The sequence below is a fragment of the Triticum dicoccoides genome, chromosome 5B, assembly GCF_002162155.2.
Source record: "Triticum dicoccoides isolate Atlit2015 ecotype Zavitan chromosome 5B, WEW_v2.0, whole genome shotgun sequence".
NCBI lineage: Eukaryota > Viridiplantae > Streptophyta > Magnoliopsida > Poales > Poaceae > Triticum > Triticum dicoccoides.
Window position 1 is genome coordinate 80,383,463 of NC_041389.1, and position 18,192 is coordinate 80,401,654.

The 18,192-nt window shown below is 43.2% G+C and overlaps 1 protein-coding gene across 1 annotated transcript; it reads right to left on the reverse strand.

Moving 5' to 3' along the window:
• Positions 1-619: 619 nt before the first annotated feature.
• LOC119307473 (phosphatidylinositol 3-kinase, root isoform-like) lies at positions 620-8,135 on the reverse strand. The gene is made up of 18 exons (XM_037583554.1): positions 7,855-8,135; positions 7,671-7,758; positions 6,671-6,767; positions 6,385-6,543; positions 6,076-6,285; positions 5,682-5,860; positions 5,235-5,382; positions 4,937-5,032; positions 4,146-4,281; positions 3,882-4,003; positions 3,591-3,785; positions 3,303-3,473; positions 2,498-2,635; positions 2,193-2,347; positions 1,525-1,668; positions 1,290-1,434; positions 1,032-1,189; positions 620-925 (listed from the first exon to the last, which is right to left on the reverse strand). Exons 1-17 carry the CDS (start codon positions 8,003-8,005, stop codon positions 1,052-1,054), a joined length of 2,472 nt encoding a protein of 823 aa, XP_037439451.1. The 5' UTR covers positions 8,006-8,135; the 3' UTR covers positions 620-925; positions 1,032-1,051.
• Positions 8,136-18,192: the final 10,057 nt, after the last annotated feature.

Genomic DNA, 18,192 nt, shown 5'->3' on the forward strand with positions numbered 1-18,192 from the left:
TAGCTGTGATTATTGCTACTCGCTCCAATCTATATCAATTGTCACTGATTTTATACTCCCTCCGTTCCAAATTACTCGTCTCTGAAATGAATGTATCTAAAACTAGAATACATCTAGATACATCCATACGTGCGACAAATAATTCGGAACGGAGGGAGTACTTGTTTCTATGCACTATGTACGCGAGGGAACTGGACAATGTGTTCTCTCTTCTGAGCTTTTGTTATCCTCCTGAGTCAAACAACGCCAAGCACTTTCACCGGATCATTCTTCTTTTTCTCTGCTTCAAGATCCTATGTGGACTTTGCATCTTGGCTGGTGAGACCCATTCAGGCATAACAAATGGTGGATGCAACCATTCAGGCCAAACACTGCATATAGCCCGCAATCATTCTTATCAACAAAACCTGCCTAGGGCCTACGGGTCATCAACTTTTTTTCTCGGAGAAGAAACAATGGCGTGGCATGAGCCATGAGTCGACGCCAGTTTCAGATGAGAGATCTTCATTATCTGCGAACAAATATCTCACGAACTTTTTCAGATGACAACAAATGGGCACTCCATTGTTTGGTAAATAACTAGAATAAAGCACCCGCGTCTACATTTTTTTCCCTAGGCTTATCAACACATTGCCACCACATATCATATATGCTGAGTACATCACACATAGACAAAGTTATAAATGCTAGCATGTTCACAGATTTGCACTTCAGAGTCTTGTTAATTACATCACACACAGGACGATTTACATGAAGAAGACATATTCACAAATTTGCGTTCGTAAGTTAGAAAGTATCCAACGGGGAAATAAAGTACGTGTAGGCATTTGTCCATTATTTCCACGTTATGCTGTAAATCTATCGCATTCGTCTCCTCTTACCATTCAGTCTCTGCTTGACATCTGTTGTTAATAGTCTGCTGCGGCTGGTGAAGATCAAATAAAAGAATGGAGGTCAGCAGTGGCCATTGCAAGAGCATGTTATTATGCGATGGAATCATGTCAACAGCCAGACACCATCACCAAACTCACCCTATACAAACAAGAAGTGGTCATCGCCAATATTGAGCCCATCTATGGATGGTCTCAACCATTTGAGGGAACAATGCGCTGACACTATCGTTGATAAGACCCTGGAAGAAATGTATAGCCTCCTCATCGTCCAGATCCAGCCGGAATTTCTCCTGAACCTGATCGATGCACACCGCAAAAGGAGGAAACGACATGTGATTATACGCTGCTCTGCTCTTTGTGAACAAAAAAATCCACTCATAAAACCAATTTAATTACCTTAAGGGTTGCATTTTCCTCGGCAGAGATATCTGGAATACTTGATCTTTCCATCAACGTGAAGAGATTCAATATAAGGCTGCTGTTATTCCTTAAAATGTTGTATGCTTCACAGCAGTAGGACTTGAATCTTGTGTAGTATTGGCTGAAATCCAAAAGGCAAGTTACAGCAATTCAAAGAGCTGTAGCAAATGGATAATAATTCAAGTATTGACAGAACGGATCAACAAATTACCTTTCTGTGCCACCCATGGCCTCGACCATTTCTTTACATAGTTTCATTGGAGGTGGAAATGGCTTTGGATCTCGACCCAGAATAAAACCAAAGTCCACATGGAAAAGGCACCCGTCATCTCTTATAAGAAGATTATCTAGATGCCTAGAGAGAAATAGAGAGGGAGGGGAAATCAGCAATTTGTTATTCCTCACAAACTGCATATAGCTCATGTAGACAAATGGACTGGAAAAAAAGAACTGGATGCCATTGTCAGCCAACCAGACCCTTGCTATTGATAAAAATTTCTATAGAAATACCCCGACAATAGACAGATTTACAAGAATGAGGAGAATTCCATCTTGTTGACGCTATAAATCAGAATATCAGTCACAATTAATAAACACCTAGTTGAGCTATATAATCCTTACAAAATGGTACACGAAAAACAAACATTTTCATCACTGAACAGTAATCAAGAGAAATAAAAATGAAGCGGGGCACTCGAATAAATTATGTTTCCTCTAGATGAAAATGAATGGAGTTGAACATGCAGCATCACAGTTGAAGATTGCTGAATGTACAGAAAACTGAAACAAATGCTTCTGTATATTCATTTCTAAGCATAAAGGATTAGCTATCCTAATTCTTATACAGATACGGAGTACTTAAAAAGAGAAGGCACCAACCTGTCTCCAACACCCATAATGTATGTAATGACAGAGTAACCAGCACAACTTTTTATAAAAGTTTCCAAGCATTGGGCAGTTATACCAAAAGGACCATCTTCATCAGGATGGAACTTTTGCAGGTAACTTGTAATACTGCGATGTTCTGATATAATCTGCGAACAAACAACAACTTAAATCAACAAACTACTTCAGAATGAATCTACAATATGTAGAAAATTTTGTTACAGTGTAAAACATAACCAGTCTTCCAAAAACCGGCATTAGCTACTGGCTTCCATGATCTTCAAATACTCTCAAATTACCTGTGCAAGCGGGCTGGAAGGAATGAATTCAACCATCCCTTCATCCTGTCCAGTTGCAAGAACTTGGTATGGAGTAAGGTGCAAGTCCATGTTTTCTAGTTTGAGCAATCGGTCCATTAAAGAGACCATTTGAATGACCTACAAAGTTAATCACGAATTAGTCATGATATCCCTACCTTCCAAACAAGTAGGTAGGTACTGAGATGTACACTGAGACCAATATTTAAATAATAGCACATGAACGGTCACCATATCTTTAAGCATCTATATGCTGCATGTTGCCTCATATGCAGCTCCACTATTGTAAAAAGGATGTATCTATTTATACAATGGCATGGTGCCTATGCTAAACATAGGCTATCTATGCTTGAAATTTACATATACATGCACCACAAAAACAGGAATGTGATATGCAGCTCATGGTTAGTACTCTTGTAGGAACTATAACCACCGTATTCTCAACATGACTGAGTAACACAGAAGAGCGACCTAAGATCGATGCTTAAGCAGAAAGTGTCACTGATTTAAAAACAATGATTGGACACAGTTATGTGCCTTTGAAAGAAGACTCAAGTCAGCATGCAATCACATGCAATGCGTAATGTTCAAAAAAAAATATAGCTTAAGTGGCAAGTTAGCAAGGATTGAAGATATGACTGGCCTGCTTCAAAGGAATATCACAATGTAACCACTAGTTCAGAATGTAAGATCCAGTATGTAAAGACGGTGATACATGCCAACATACAGACTATAACAAAAGCCAAAAATGATTTCCACTGAATGAGAATCAGACTTGAATAATTACCAATTGATCCTGGCGGAGGTCATCACCCTTTTTGAAAATCATCTTGGACGTTCCCCCATTTGCCGTCTTAAATGTAAGACGCAATGGAATTAAGGAACTCTTGAATATAGATGACTCTTGAGGCACAACACCAGTAAGGAGAAGTGTAGGTGCTAATGGTGAACGAATTGGCTGGAAAGGATTTATCAGAATTAGTCAATCCAAGCAACTAAGACAAGTTAATCTACACAATCCTTGTTTTTCTAGCATTGAAGAACAGTAAACGTGAGCATTTGTAACAAGTTTTACCTCATCAAAGTGGGTAAGCTCACTGTGAACTCCTGATAACAACTGTCTCAGTTTCTCGATTTTCTTTTCTGCATTACCACGGGTATTTCTTACATCCTTCATAATAGAACATAATTGAGCAGTGAGTTCCGTTTGACGTGATAAACTCTGCCACAGTCGAAACCCATCTTCATCCCCATCCTCCCTAGCAACCATCTGTTAACAGAAACAATGATACATAATGAAAGATTACGTATCAGGAACAGGAAGGATAGAGCTAACATGATGCGTCCAAAAAGGAAGGGAACATACTTTCATCATTTCATCTTCAAGCATGTCATACGTACTGTAGTATCGTTTTGCATATGCATGATCATGGAGCTCAACAACCACATACCAGCGAAGGAAACTAGCAATTTCAATGTTTGATAAAGCTGAAATGGACAAAAGATCATAACACATGCTTGAGTTTTCTCAGTAGTCACATAACAAAGAAATGCTGATCCAGTAACCAGATGTGACAAATGACGCATGATCACATTCATTGTAGAATTTAATTAGAAGGATAGATCATACCGCGGTTTACAAGAAAGTGTGCCAGACGTGACTTGTCTGATCGTTCAAATCGAAGAGCTTGCACTAACTGGAGTAAGTAGCATTGCAATTCTTCATCATCAGCCCTTTCAAGTACGCTCACAGCATAAGCACGGACCTTTGCACAAAAAATACAACTTAGGATATAATATTTAGGAGGGCATGAGATGATAAAATCTGTCATCCAGATTCAAATGTACTAGTTACTCGGTCATTTTTTACTTACTAAGAGGTGGGAGAATCATCTATAACCTTAAGAAAACCTTTTTGGTCGGAAAGAAAAATGTGCTAGTAGCGGTGCAGGAGAAAGTTCTTTTAAAGAAGGTTAAGAAATGAAAGCTCACAGGCTAAAATAGAAAAACTCATGTTTGTACTCCAGGTAAGAAGCCAGCAGCACCGGTAATATTTTTCATATACATGCCAATCCCAACACAGAATAGGACGGTTACATAAATCTAGTATACAAGATAAAATGAGCAGACAGTGTCTCTACTGCACCAGAGCAAGCGATATATGAGAGAAGTATGTGTAAGTGATGGCAGAACTGAATAAACAGACCCGACAAAAGGAACACATGTCTTCTAGATGTCATACCACGTTTTTTTCAAAAAAAAAATCTAGAATGGGAATTGCATAATTATTAGTGACTAATTCAGTTAAAAGAAGAAAGGGCAACAAACAAAAGCCTCTATCAATGAAAGAGCAATACAAAAACAACCTCACATACATTTATTAAAAACAGAAGCACGGACAGAGGTGCCTAGATAGCTTACTTCCTCGCTTTTAAAATCTGATGAGAGAAGCTCTAATGCATCAGCCACATCAATTGTTTCCCACCTTCCAATCAATTCAACCGCTTGTTTAGCTTCCTGCCCATTATAACATACTAAACATAAGAAGCTGCCAGATAATTTATAAATTAGACCGAGGTATGTGGATTTAGTATCTCCAAAAAATTTAACAGTCTGCCAAGTCCTTTAGAGCATATGCAAGCAAAGAAACATCCCCTGGTTTCCTTTGATGCACATATGAAGTATGACAATCAATTGAGATATTGATATTTTTACTAACTTGGATATCGCTCCAATCCACTGAGCGGAGAAATTTTGTAAGAGCTTTCTTCTCAGACATCAAAGAGAAACGGAATTTCCACACCAATTGCTTCTCATCTGGTAGTATAGTCCGTGTAGGAGGACATTTGATGATTCTTTGAAGCGACCTGCCCACAAAGCACAAAGTTATTTAACTAGAAACCGACAATAGTATATTCCTATTAAGCTAAGCACCTGGATCGTGCTTCTTGCCACTTCTGATTCATGCAGGTAACATAAAAATGTGTTTGCCTCATTAATTTATTTGAGAAAATCAAGATATTAGCAACCATTGAAATTAGCAGCATTCATCATGGGACTTTCTATTCTCTGAGTGCTACTACAGCATGATGGTGGTACCACATGAAGATCATAAGGTGAAGGAGAAACAACAAACGCAACAAAACATACTGCAGTTTGCACTCACTTTCGCTCATTTGAGCTTGGTTTCAGATCTTTATCAATTATTCCACGAGTCAAGCTCCTGGCAAGCTTTAACTGCTTGTGCTCAGATGGGTTGGTTCGTCCAAGTTCAGGATCCCACACGGTAACAAGCTCGTTTGATAATGATACAGGGGTTGGTGCATAGAAATTCGCTCCAGATTCCTGAGCAGGAAAAAAATCAGAGTAGAATTTTTCGTGAACATCACTATATTTCTTGCATTTAAACAAATATCAGATTACTCAACATTTCAAAAAGATTTTTTTCTCCTTTATCTATGAATAGTTACCAGAGAATGAAAGAACACACAGATGAAAAAATGGTAACATGCAGAATGAAAAGAAGACACATAGAAACTGAACGGAGAATCGATGTTAACCTGGAAGACAACTCTGTGTTCAAAACTACAGAATTCAACAACTAGGCTCGGGAAAGAATTCTCCAGCCTTTCACACTCCTTCTCCTTAACTTTGTCGATCGCACTGAAGGCCAGACGGTCCAGCCAATCCACATGCTGTATCTGCCCTCTCTCGTACTTGTTAACGAGCCTCTCCAACCGCTCAATTTCCCCTCGCTCATTCTTAGGAACCTACAGGTACTAACCGATACGAAAAGTTAAGCTCGCCTTGAGGTGATAGAAGCAAACAACAGACGCAGAGATTGATGATCCTAAAAAAAGGTTGCCCACCTTGCCAGGGGTTGTAGTAGGTACTCTTCCGTCTGCCTCCTTTTGGGGCCATAGCTGCAGCTTCTGCTTCCCTGTTTTAAGCTGTTTCTTGCTGTTGAACAGAAATATGGTGGCCCCACCAACAACACTTTTGCCCTCACCAGACGACACATCCCAAACCTACATCAATCAACAATACAAAAGCACAGTTCAAAAGTCAAACAACATACTAACGAGTTATATCAACCTGTCAAGATAGTTTCGTTTTGTTATAATTCAAAATCCGTGATAGATATAGACGGTGTACCGTGAAAGCGAGCTGCGCGAGCGAGGTTAGGTCCCTGTATTTGGTGCACAGCGTGATGAGTTCGTTCCAGCAGTACGGCGGTCCTGACGATTCGAGCCTGGCACCAAGGTTACAAGAAGTTACTAATGGTGGCGATGTGAATAAGAGCTAATCGCATACTTCTGGTTGTTAAGTAACGGAATAATGACGATATCATATTAGATCTGTAGTTTCTGGGTTGCTACAGTACAACAGTAACATAACCTGCTGGCTGCTGTCCTCTTCAATATTATATGAAACATATGCCATTCCAAATCCTTTTAATTGTTTTTGCTAAAAATGCTTACTGCTCACCTCTTATTGAAACACTTTCATTGCCTGAAATGTATTAATTTATCCATACTCACATAATTACCTATGTTTTTTTATGTCTACATCTAGGAAGAAGAAATCACAAGTTGATTAAAAATGTTAAGGTATGAAATTCTCTCCTGAGTGACCTCTAGATGTACTTTTAGCACGCTTCAGTGTGCAATCACTCCAATGCTTTCGTCACTTCCCAGTTAAATCTTTTATTAACTCCCTTTTTAGCTTAAAAGATCTTTTTTGTGCGAATTTTTTAGCTTAAAAGATTGAATTTGCAGATTCTTTTCCTTCCAAATTGTGATGTTCTGAATCAACACTTCCCATTGCTGACACATGGAATTGCCCAAGTTTTGCTTAATGAGCTCGCATCGTAATTAGGCAAAAGTAAACTTATTCCCCGTTCCATTTACTTCAACACGGTTGTCTTCAGCTGTGCTATCTAGACATAACGTACTGACTTTTCATTTGTGCTTTCTGAACACCTTGGCTATTTTACGGGCCTTGGCTATTTCAGTTTACCAAATTTATTCCAGGAGAATTTATCTTAGATTGCAACCTCACATTTAACAAAGTTCATTCATCCATAGGTTTCTGCAGACCATCTAGTCTAGTAGATATACAGATCGTATGGGGAGACGGGACAGAGCGAGAGTACCTTGTGTTGACGGGAAGGCCGAACTGGATGCCGTCGATGTAGAGCTTGCACTCGACGAAGAGCTCCGAGACCTTCTTGTCGAGACCATCTGCGAGGAAGCAAGAAAAGGGAAGGTCAGAAGAGAACACAAGAGAGATTTGGGGATGAGGGGAGAGGGGGCAGGGGAGGGAGCGAGAGTGAGCGCCTTGAGCGGGAGGCGGGATGGGGGCCTGGAGGACGCGGAAGGTGAGGGGGAGGCTGATGTCGCAGGAGAGGAAGAAGCGGAACTCGCTGCTGTTGCTGCTTCCCGCCCCCGCCGCGCTGGTCCTGCTGATGCCGACGGCCGCCGCCGCCATGGACGGCCGGGGGAACGGCCGGCGAGCGGAGGTGGGGAAGCGAGGGGCGCGAAGCGGTCCCGCCGGCGAGGAGGTTCTTTTTTTTTTCCGGGGGGACACGGCGAGGAGGTGGCGTGCGGGCTGCCTCGAATCGTCTCGCGGAAAAGGAGACGAACGGAGAAGTGTTGTAGACGGAGATGGAGAGGACAGAGGACTCGTCGGGTGGGCCGGGCTTATATGTTGGGCTCGATCAGTCCGCACGAAGGTACAATGGCCCAGAAACGGCCTTGGATAGTGCTCTCACCACTTCAATTTTCATCTTTTCTAAACAAATACGAATAGCCTGAAAAAATATGAATACAAATACATATGCTGATCGGATGTGTTACTCCAATATAAATATATATCATATGTTTATACAAGATTCAAAACAGATACGAATAATAGCGACATATATTACTTAAAGAAAATACTCACCTCAAGCAAATGTCACATATAAACCTGAGAATGGTTATTAAAAAACTGGGTGAAACGGTTCGGTTATTACTTTGGGTTTGATTGGTTCAGGTTTTATTGGGCTAAATCTTTTTTAGTTTGGTTTTGGTTTGGGTATGTGAAGAAACCAATTTGGGTATAGTTGGTTATGGCCTTAAACAGTTTGGTTATTAACGGTTATAAACTATGGGTCCAAACCGGTTTCTGGGCATTGGTTATGTGCAATAAGCAACGACGCATCGACAACGAGTATCTTTGATCCGCCTACATGTTGCGATGCACTATGTAATTATGTATTATAGGAAAACATCACATGCAAATCGAATGTGTTTGCTTGTGCTTTAGCTAAGCAATTGGTTTTAATACACTTGTCAGTGAGCTTTTTAGTAGTGGGCATTGTCTTTTTGACACTTGCTGTGTGTTGACCGTATCTCAACGATAACTTTGTTCCCAAACTATTGTAGATGCACTTATGTCTTTTTTATACCATTTGCTTCTTGACATGTCGATTTGTGCAATCATATATACATTGAAGCAAACCCATAGTTATGTATTGGGTTTAAACCCACGGTTATGTATTGGGTTTAAATTGGTTTGGGTGGAAAAAATAGATGGTTTAGTTTTGGTTGGGCTGAAAATGGCATTAAACGGGTATGGTTCAACTATGGTTTTGAGAGATACATGTACGGGTATGATTCAAGTATGGTTTAATTATGAAACCGTTCTCAGATTTAGTCACATATCTACCCCTGTTTCACGGGCACCTAGCCATAACAAACTTAGCGGCCATGCCCTTTAGTCATGATACCCTTGTTCCGGTCGCATGTGTGGCCGAGCATCACTAATGTTGGTCCAACATTGTTCAGTAACACAATGGGCGAAAGTGATGACAATCGGTAGCCACTAAGATGGTAGTGGAGCTCTCGTTCTGGACACCAGTTGAACGTATTCACCAGCAACTAAATCTAGACGATTGGAGCAGGTGCGGATCGAGAGGTTGTCCTATTTTTTTTTGTTTTTTCTTAAGGTTTTTCAGACACACAAGAAGAAAACAATAAAAGGAAATAAACTAACATGGATAGTACAATGAAAAAGTATGAGCACCGACGGCTAGAATGAGTGTGTAAACATGAATGTAATGTCGGTGAGAAATACGTACTCCCCCAAGCTTAGCCTTTTGGTCTAAGTTGGTCTATCCCCATGGATTAGAGCTACTCTCTCCGGTGTACTAGGGAGTGTCATCCGAGTGCCACTGGTTGGCGATCTCCTCCAGATCCCACTAATAAAAGGACTGTCGATAAGGGTCAAGTGGTGGTTCCGGCTCAGACTCTGGAGCTGGTGTCTGGCTCCGGTATGTGTAAACGACCTCCGGCAAGATGAGGTACGTGCCTGAAGATAAATCAAACAAAGAGGGTGCAGGCAAGATAATAGTCGCACTGTGAGTTTTATTAAATCTCAAATTATACTTAAGCATCATCTCATTATTTTTAACAATAAATTCATGTGCTACCATACTCTTATAATCTAGAGAAATAGGGGGTAGCAACTTTTCCTCTTTCTCATAATGCCTAATAGGTATCCTAAAGTGTTTAGCAAGGCGTGAAGCAAAGATGCCTCCAAAGGTGGGGCCCTTTGTACGATTCAGACTTAACCGTTTAGCAATAATAGCGCCTAAACTAAAAGTGTTATCGCGAAACAAAGCATGGCACAAAATAACTATCAGGGGCACTAAAGTTTCCACAGTTCACGCGACCAATTAAGCATCTACTAGCAAATATTGCAAAGTAACGTAGAACAGGGAAGTGAATGCTAGTGATTCTTGCATCGGAAACCTTTCTCGTTTCCCCTACATCAACCATATCAATAAATCTATCCACATCACTACGATGTGGTTCCTCTATACTGCTCGCGAAGGGTATCTTGCAAACCGCACAAAAATCACATAATGACATCTCCTTAACCTCATCATATAAATGAAACTCCACTGAAGGTGGTGATTTCCTAGCATGAAAGTAAAAATTTTGCACGAAAGTATCAGTGAGTAGGAGATACTGATCGAGCTGGTCGTGGAGGAAGTCGGTGAGGCTTGCATTCTCAGCCAAATGATAAAAATCATCATGAATCCCGGCTGCTCTCAAGAACTCATCACAAGGCCATTCACACGGTCGGACCTCTGCGGTGCGAGGAAGATTAAATTTGGGATTTTTGTTCTCTTCACTCTGCTTATCCTTCGAGCTTCGACTCGAAGAGCCCCACAAAAATCTCTTCATCATTTTCTGAAAATTCTGAAATTTTTAGTAACTCAAAATAAAAATGAACCAAACTCAACAAAATTGATAGCAACTACTCCAACAAGTGCCTAGAGACTATATCATGCATTAAAACTACTTGGGACCATATAAATTTGAAATGCAAGCTCAAGAACATGGGCACCTAGGTAGTAAAAATTTGCAATGAATAAATCACTAGAACAAAAACTAATTGGACCATTGAAGGAGTCACATACCAAAGAACAATCCCCCAAAGCAGTTTTGTGAGTGGAGTTTTGAGCAAGGAGATCGAAAATGGCAGCAAGATGAGCTAGAACTCGTGCTTGAGCTGGTTAGTGATTTTTTTGGGAGGAAGAAGAAGTGTGTGGGCACAGGAATAAGTGGAGGGGGGCACCAGGGGCCCACGAGGCAGGGGGCGCGCCCTCGACCCTCGTGGCCAGGTGCTTGCCCCCTCTGGTGTGTTCTCAGTGCCAAATATTCTCAAATATTCTAGAAAAAAATCATATTTCATTTTCAGGGCATTTGGAGAACTTTTATTTTTGGGGTATTTTTTATTGCATGGATAAATCAGAAAACAGACAGAAAATACTATTTTTGCTTTATTTAATCTAAGTAACAGAAAGTAAAAGGAGGGTACAGAAGGTTGTGCTTTCTAATTTCATCCATCTCATGCTCATCAAAAGGAATCCACTAACAAGGTTGATCAAGTCTTGTTAACAAACTCATTCCGAATCGCATGGAACCGGAGAAATTTCGAGTAGCAGTAGGTTACCTCAATGGGAATATGTACATCCCCAATAATAAGAATATCATATTTCTTCTTAACAGTAGGAAGGGGAAATTCAAAACCTTCAATAGTAATCGATGGAATTTTTCCAGTAGAATTGATACTGTTAACTTGAGGTTGTTTCCTCGGAAAGTGTAACGTATGCTCATTACCATTAACATGAAAAGTGACATTGCCTTTGTTGCAATCAATAACAGCCCCTGCAGTATTCAAAAAGGGTCTACCAAGGATAATCGACATACTATCGTCCTCGGGAATATCAAGAATAACAAAGTTCATTAAAATAGTAATGTTTGCAACCACAACAGGCACATCCTCATAAATACCGACAGGTAGCAATTGATTTATCGGTCATTTGCAAATATATTTTAGTAGGTGTCAAATTATTCAAATCAAGTCTACGATATAAAGAGAGAGGCATAACACTAACACCGGCTCCGAGATCACATAAAGCAGTTTTAACATAGTTTCTTTTAATGGAGCATGGTATGGTTGGTACTCCTGGATCTCCAAGTTTCTTTAGTATTCCACCCTTAAAAGTATAATTAGCAAGCATGGTGGAAATTTCAGCTTTCGGTATCTTTCTTTTATTTGTAACAATATCTTTTATGTACTTAGAATAAGGATTCATTTTAATCATATCGGGCAAACGCATACGCAAAAAGATAGGTCTAATTATTTCAGCAAAGCGCTCAAAATCCTCGTCATCCTTTTTCTTGGATGGTTTAGGAGGAAAGGCATGGGTTTTTGAACCCATGGTTCTCTTTCTTTACCGTGTTTCCTAGCAACGAAGTCTTTCTTATCACAACGTTGATTCTTTGATTGTGGGTTATCAAGATCAACAGTAGGTTCAACCTCTACATCATTATTATTGCTAGGTTGAGCATCAACATGAACATCATCATTAACATTATCACTAGGTTCATGTTCATCACCAGATTGTGTTTCAGCATCAGAAATAGAAATATCATTGGGGCTCTCAGGTGTGTCTACAACAGGTTCACTAGAAGCACTATAAAAAAAATACACTTCCGTGATGATACGTGTTTGTCACAGTAGGTCGCGTTTTTTGTCATGCATGTACATCCATGACGATTTTATGACAGAATCAAGATAGTCATACCTGTGTTGTCGTAGAAGTGTTCCATGACATTACCAAAATTATCATCGCGGAAGTGTGTAGGACCTTGAGAAGAGGTGTCTAGAGGGGGGATGATTAGACACTAAGTACCAAAGTTGCAGTTTTTAAGTTCTTTAAGTTTAAATGGAGTTTAGGCACAAGTTTAACATTCACAATACATAACAAGCAAGCATGGAAAGAGTATATGAGCAGCGAAAAGTAAAGCATGCAACTTGCAAGAATGTAAAGCACTACTAGGAAAAGGCCTACTAATGGCGCACCAGTTTTGCCTACTAATGGCGCACTGCTGGTGCGCCATTAGTATCACGCCACTAGTATTTTTTACTAATGGCGCACCACTGGTGCGCCATTAGTATGGAACACCATGCGCCATTAGTATGCCTCCCAGGGGGGCATACGTAACCATGTGCTTTGTCATACTAATGGCGCACTCTGTAGTGATGCGCCATTAGTATCCTTTGGCATACTAATGGCGCACCTTGAGGTGATGCGCCATTAGTATGAATATTAGGTTTTTTTTTACTTTTCTGATTTTTGCACAGGTTACAAAATATATTATTGGACAGAATATAGACAGCAGCACACAGCAACAGCAGATTCATCGAATACAATAGAAGATTAGTCTCCGAATACAATTCATCATATTAGTCTCCGAATTCAAAAGACCGAACAAAGATAAAACATTACAAGTCTCAAGACCGCGAGTATCGAGTTTGTCTTCACATTACAAGTCGATATCGATCATCTAAACTACCATCACATAGAAAAGAGCTGCGGTCATCACGATGAGCATCATCGTGATCAAACTGGTCTTCATCCGGTTCCTCCAACGCTCCCTCCTCTCTCCCGCTAGATAGTGGGCGTATCTAGATTCCGCCTTCGCCCTAGTGGTGTACCCTTTGTAACTGTAACCGCTGAAACGGTGAACCTGTCTCCGACACTCCTCCCAGTCGTCATAGACTCCAGGAACCTTACCCTTGTACACGACATACGACGGCATCTCTATGCACAAGCCAAACAACAGACAATACATAAGCAATATGTAAGTATGCAACAAAAGGATCGGAAGAGAAAAGCAAGACATTAATAGCACGATTCGTGGTCCTACTAATAAATAGCATCGATTACATCTAAGTTGAACGACTATCCAAACCAAAGAGACATACGAATTCATTAAAGTTTAATTACAACATGAGCCAACCAATGTTTTATAACTACACATCACTACTTTCGACTCGACTCATGGGACAGGAGCGTGGATGAAGCCGCCGTCTGTCATGATGGTCATGAAATCGCGGTCGTTGTCAGCCTGCATTTGTAGCGTTCCGTCTATCTCACTATTGGACGGTTAATATCTGAGAAAGAACTGCCCTGAGGTATGAAGGACATCTTGATGGATGATGTCCGCAAACTCCGACTGGATGCGAAAGAATTCTTGTCTGATGTCCGTGTCCTGGATTGCCAACAAGCTCGCGGCCCAATCTTTGAGATTATCTGGTAGCAGAAGGTGATGATGGTCCCTTACAATCGCCCACATGTGATGGAGGGCATAGTAGGCATCCTTCTGACCGCTAGGCGGCTGCTTGACGCAGCAGAACTTTGTATTGTGGGAGAATATGTGCTTGTCATACTTACGAACTGCCCTGGTGAAGGTGCCTCCAGATTTGGCGTAGCCGGGGAGAACATCATCAAGAACTTTCTTGATATTTGTGTAGTCTATCTTGGAGTCACGGTTCGGGTCGAAATACGTGGCCATGGAATATTTCGGGCTTAAGAGGATGAGTGTGCAATGTGTGTCACTGCACAGAACACGGAATGTTAGAAAAAAAGAACGATCGAAATCTAAGAAATCATATGTTACGGGGCGGTTAAGGGATGACTTACTCGGGAAAGTAAGCCATAAGGAAGTTATCCTTAGACTCGCGACTTGGCGGTCCCCAGCGCTGCTCAAGAGCTTGGCACACATGTAGAAGGGGTCGACTATCACGATGTCCGGGGTCTTGTCTCTAATGATCCGCATCTCCATACTCAGCCAAAACAGCCGAACAAAGGTGTAGTGCAGCGGATGAAGGTTAAACATAGCAAAGATGTCATCAAACCGCAGGACGATCGTACCCCCGATGTCGCCATTCACAAAGCCCTTGCCCCCTGGCACCTTGGCCACGAAAACCGGGTATGCCACATCATTCTCTCTGAGATGCCGCTTCTCCAAAGAAAGAACATTGTCATGCAGAATTCGCATAGCACCGGTTGCAGCATTGAGCATATTTGTCGGTAGCATCTCCCTACCCGCCACATGCACCCTCCTCGAGATATCCTTAGGTGAAGGTGGCCCATCCTGAGCACGGATCAAACTCGGTGCCGGCTGGCTCGCACCGGCGCCCTTGTTAGTCTTTCGTTTCTGTCCCTTCTTCTTGATCTGTTGTAATGGGACCGAGTTCTGCTCACAGACCGCCTTCTTGAGCGTGTTGGGGCTGATAATATTTCGCACCTCAGCTATCTGAGGCTCAGTGAAGGTGGGAGCTGGAGGCATCTCCTGAGAACTGAATGCCAGACGACGCCTGTTGCAATTGGATTTCTTCGCTATACCAGCTAGATCGCGGTCGTCTTGGTTGGGTTCTTGAGAAAGAGGCCCGCAGAACTCGTCATCGTACCCATGTTCGACAAAGTACTTATCGACGTTGGTAAATGTACCGTTGTCGTTGTCGTCATCGTCCGGATCCTGTGCCATAGGGATGTCCGGCATAGGGATGTCCGGCAGGTCCGGTAGCTGCGGCGTTCTTGCCATGGCTTGGCGCCGGCATGACTGTCGGTCTTGTCTGTGGGGTGGTGTCCCCCGCCCCCCAACGAATCTGGCTCTTCAGCCAAAGCAGGGGCCAGCTTACGCAGGCGCTGAGGGTCATCTCATCTTGTTCGCCGGCCCCAGCGAGTCGAATCGGAGGTAACAGCTCGTCGCAGCCCGGCAGCACCCGAACCACTTCAACCCTATACACTGTGGGTGGCATCGGATTACCGTGGAACACGGGGTTGCTCGGTTGAATGATTCTTCCCTTGGCGACATCGACCAACTCGCCGCCCACAAAGTGCAGAAGAGTGCAAGGAACGCCGACGGCGCCCTGCGAAAACATGTAGGGCGTCAAGGATGCCCAGTCAAAGGCAAGGAGGTGAAGTCATCGGCCGAGAGGCTTAGTTACCGTGATGCCGTCGAGCTCGGCTAATGTCGAGGCACCGCCAACAGTGGGCGTGCAACCGACGGAGGGGCCGCTTGCTGGCGAGGTGCCGGCCGGCGTACACCCGGGTGCATTAAGCTCCAATGCATGTGCCTGCGCCGGAGACATGAATACCGCCTCCGCCGGAGACACCAATGGCGCCGCCTACGCGCTGTGTGAGTTGCTGGCCGTGAAGCTGGGAACCGGGGGAGGCCGTTGTTGGCCGCCCGCAATCCACGTCGTCAGCCCATGAATCAACGTAGGCACCATGGCGTTGAGCTTCGTTCCCAGTTGTTGTTCCACTTGCTCTTGGACAAGCTCCGGAATCCGCGCCACTTGTGCCTTGAGTGCTTCAACCTCGCGCGACTGGCTTTCCGAGCTGGTCTTTTTCTCCTTTTGCCCACCAGCGGTATAGTATGACGACCATTTTGTGGACAAGCCTTTGCCGGCCACACGACCAGCTGACGTCGGCTTACTGAGCTTATCCTTGTTTTTCATTACGTTCAACGCCCTATTTAAAGGGGTGTCGAAAGGGGAGCTCTGAGACGACCCCGCGCTACTGCTTTCAGTGTCCTGCGGAAGGAACGTGAACCATTTAGAAATATTGGGGATTAATTAGAATGCAACCATATGGAGCTAATTACGCGAGGGTGTATTCCTTACAAGAACAAGCTCGAGCGCCCTGATCTTCGGATCCGTGGTAAGCTCCTTTGTTACCGGGTCCTCCTTGTACCGGGCCCTGAGAAAGTTCCTGGTCTGCTTGTCACGGTATTTCTCGAAGCGGGGCGGTAGGCCTTGCTCGGCACGCTCCGTGTCCTCCTTGTCCCATATAGGCTCCGCCACTCTGTAACCGTCGGGACCGAGTTGGTGGACCGCTAAGTTCAACTTCCGCATTTCTTTCCCCCACTGACTTGATTCGGAGGTTGCGCTGCTCTCGCATTTGATCTTGAACTCCTTGTACTCATCTTCGCTCATCAAAGGATATTTCGCCTTGATCTTGTCATAACTACCACCTTTTTCAATCATTGCCTTCACCGTGCTTCTCCAAGTAGACAGGGCCGTGCTCATCCTCGTGAGGGCGGTACTGTTCACTTTATTCCCTGAGAGGCGTGTGTTTGCAAACTCAGCGGGGAACTTGTATTGTTCGTGCAGCTTCGTGAAGAGGAGGCTGCGCAAATTCCCGTGGTCCTTATGCCTTAGGTTCTCGGTGTTGATCGAGACGGTGCTCCGGAGAATGCACCCCAGCTGAACCGAGTACCCCTTGACTACTTGTTTGGGCGCCGTTGGATTCCCGTCGGAGTCCACTTCAGTAAATTCCTCCCTGATGGTGCCGAGCACGCTCGGGCGCCGGTCCTTCCGTTGCCTCTTTGGTTGGCTGCCATCTGTGCGTGCGCTGCCATCATCAGTGGTGGCATCCTCGGCGGCGCCATCAGTGGTGTCATCCCCGACGCCACTAGGTTTTGTGTAGTCAGGATCGGTGTCTTTCGCGGCGTCCTCATAGCTGTGATGTTCTTTCTCCAACTCCTGGGACAGCTCCCAGAATTGCTTGCCGCCTGAACCACCGGCCTCATCGTTGTGGGCCATGTTTCGCTCTAAATAGGAAAAAAGTTTTGTCAAAAAGTTGGTTATTGTCAAGGAACAAGATCATGGTCTCATCATTTAGGGTTTGTCGACACCGAGGCATCCTAAAAGTTAAGCTTTTATCATTTAGGGTTTGTCGACGCCGAGGCACCCTAAAAGGCTAAGCGTACATCATTTAGGTTCTCATCGACACCGAGGCATCCGGGGCAGCCAAGTTAAGTTTTCATCATTTAGGGTTTATCGATGCCGAGGCACCCTAGGTTGGGCCTAATCACTTGGCACTAATCACTTGGCACTAATCACTTGGCTCTATTGCCACCTGCTATGTTGGGTTTATCATCTAGGGTTTATCAATGCTAAGGAGAATTCTAAGTTGGGCCTAATCACTTGGCTCTATTGCCACCTATGGTTTAATGCAGCAAGAATGGCGGGGCAGTTGATCCTACTTAACTAAGTACTAAGATACCCCGACCCATGCATTAGTCGCAAGTACCCCATATGTCCTATTTTTAGCAAAGTCATGCTAAAATTCACGGAAAATTTCAGCATGACCTTTGCTGAAAATAGGACATATGGAGTACCGAATTTGGCGGAACTGAAGTTAATCGACATTCCGGCAAACTCAAGGGCCTCTCGGGGTACCTGCAATATCATCACGACACAATGGTCGGAGACAAAACCCAGCAAACTAGCAAGATGATTATCATCTTTGCAAGTCATTACTT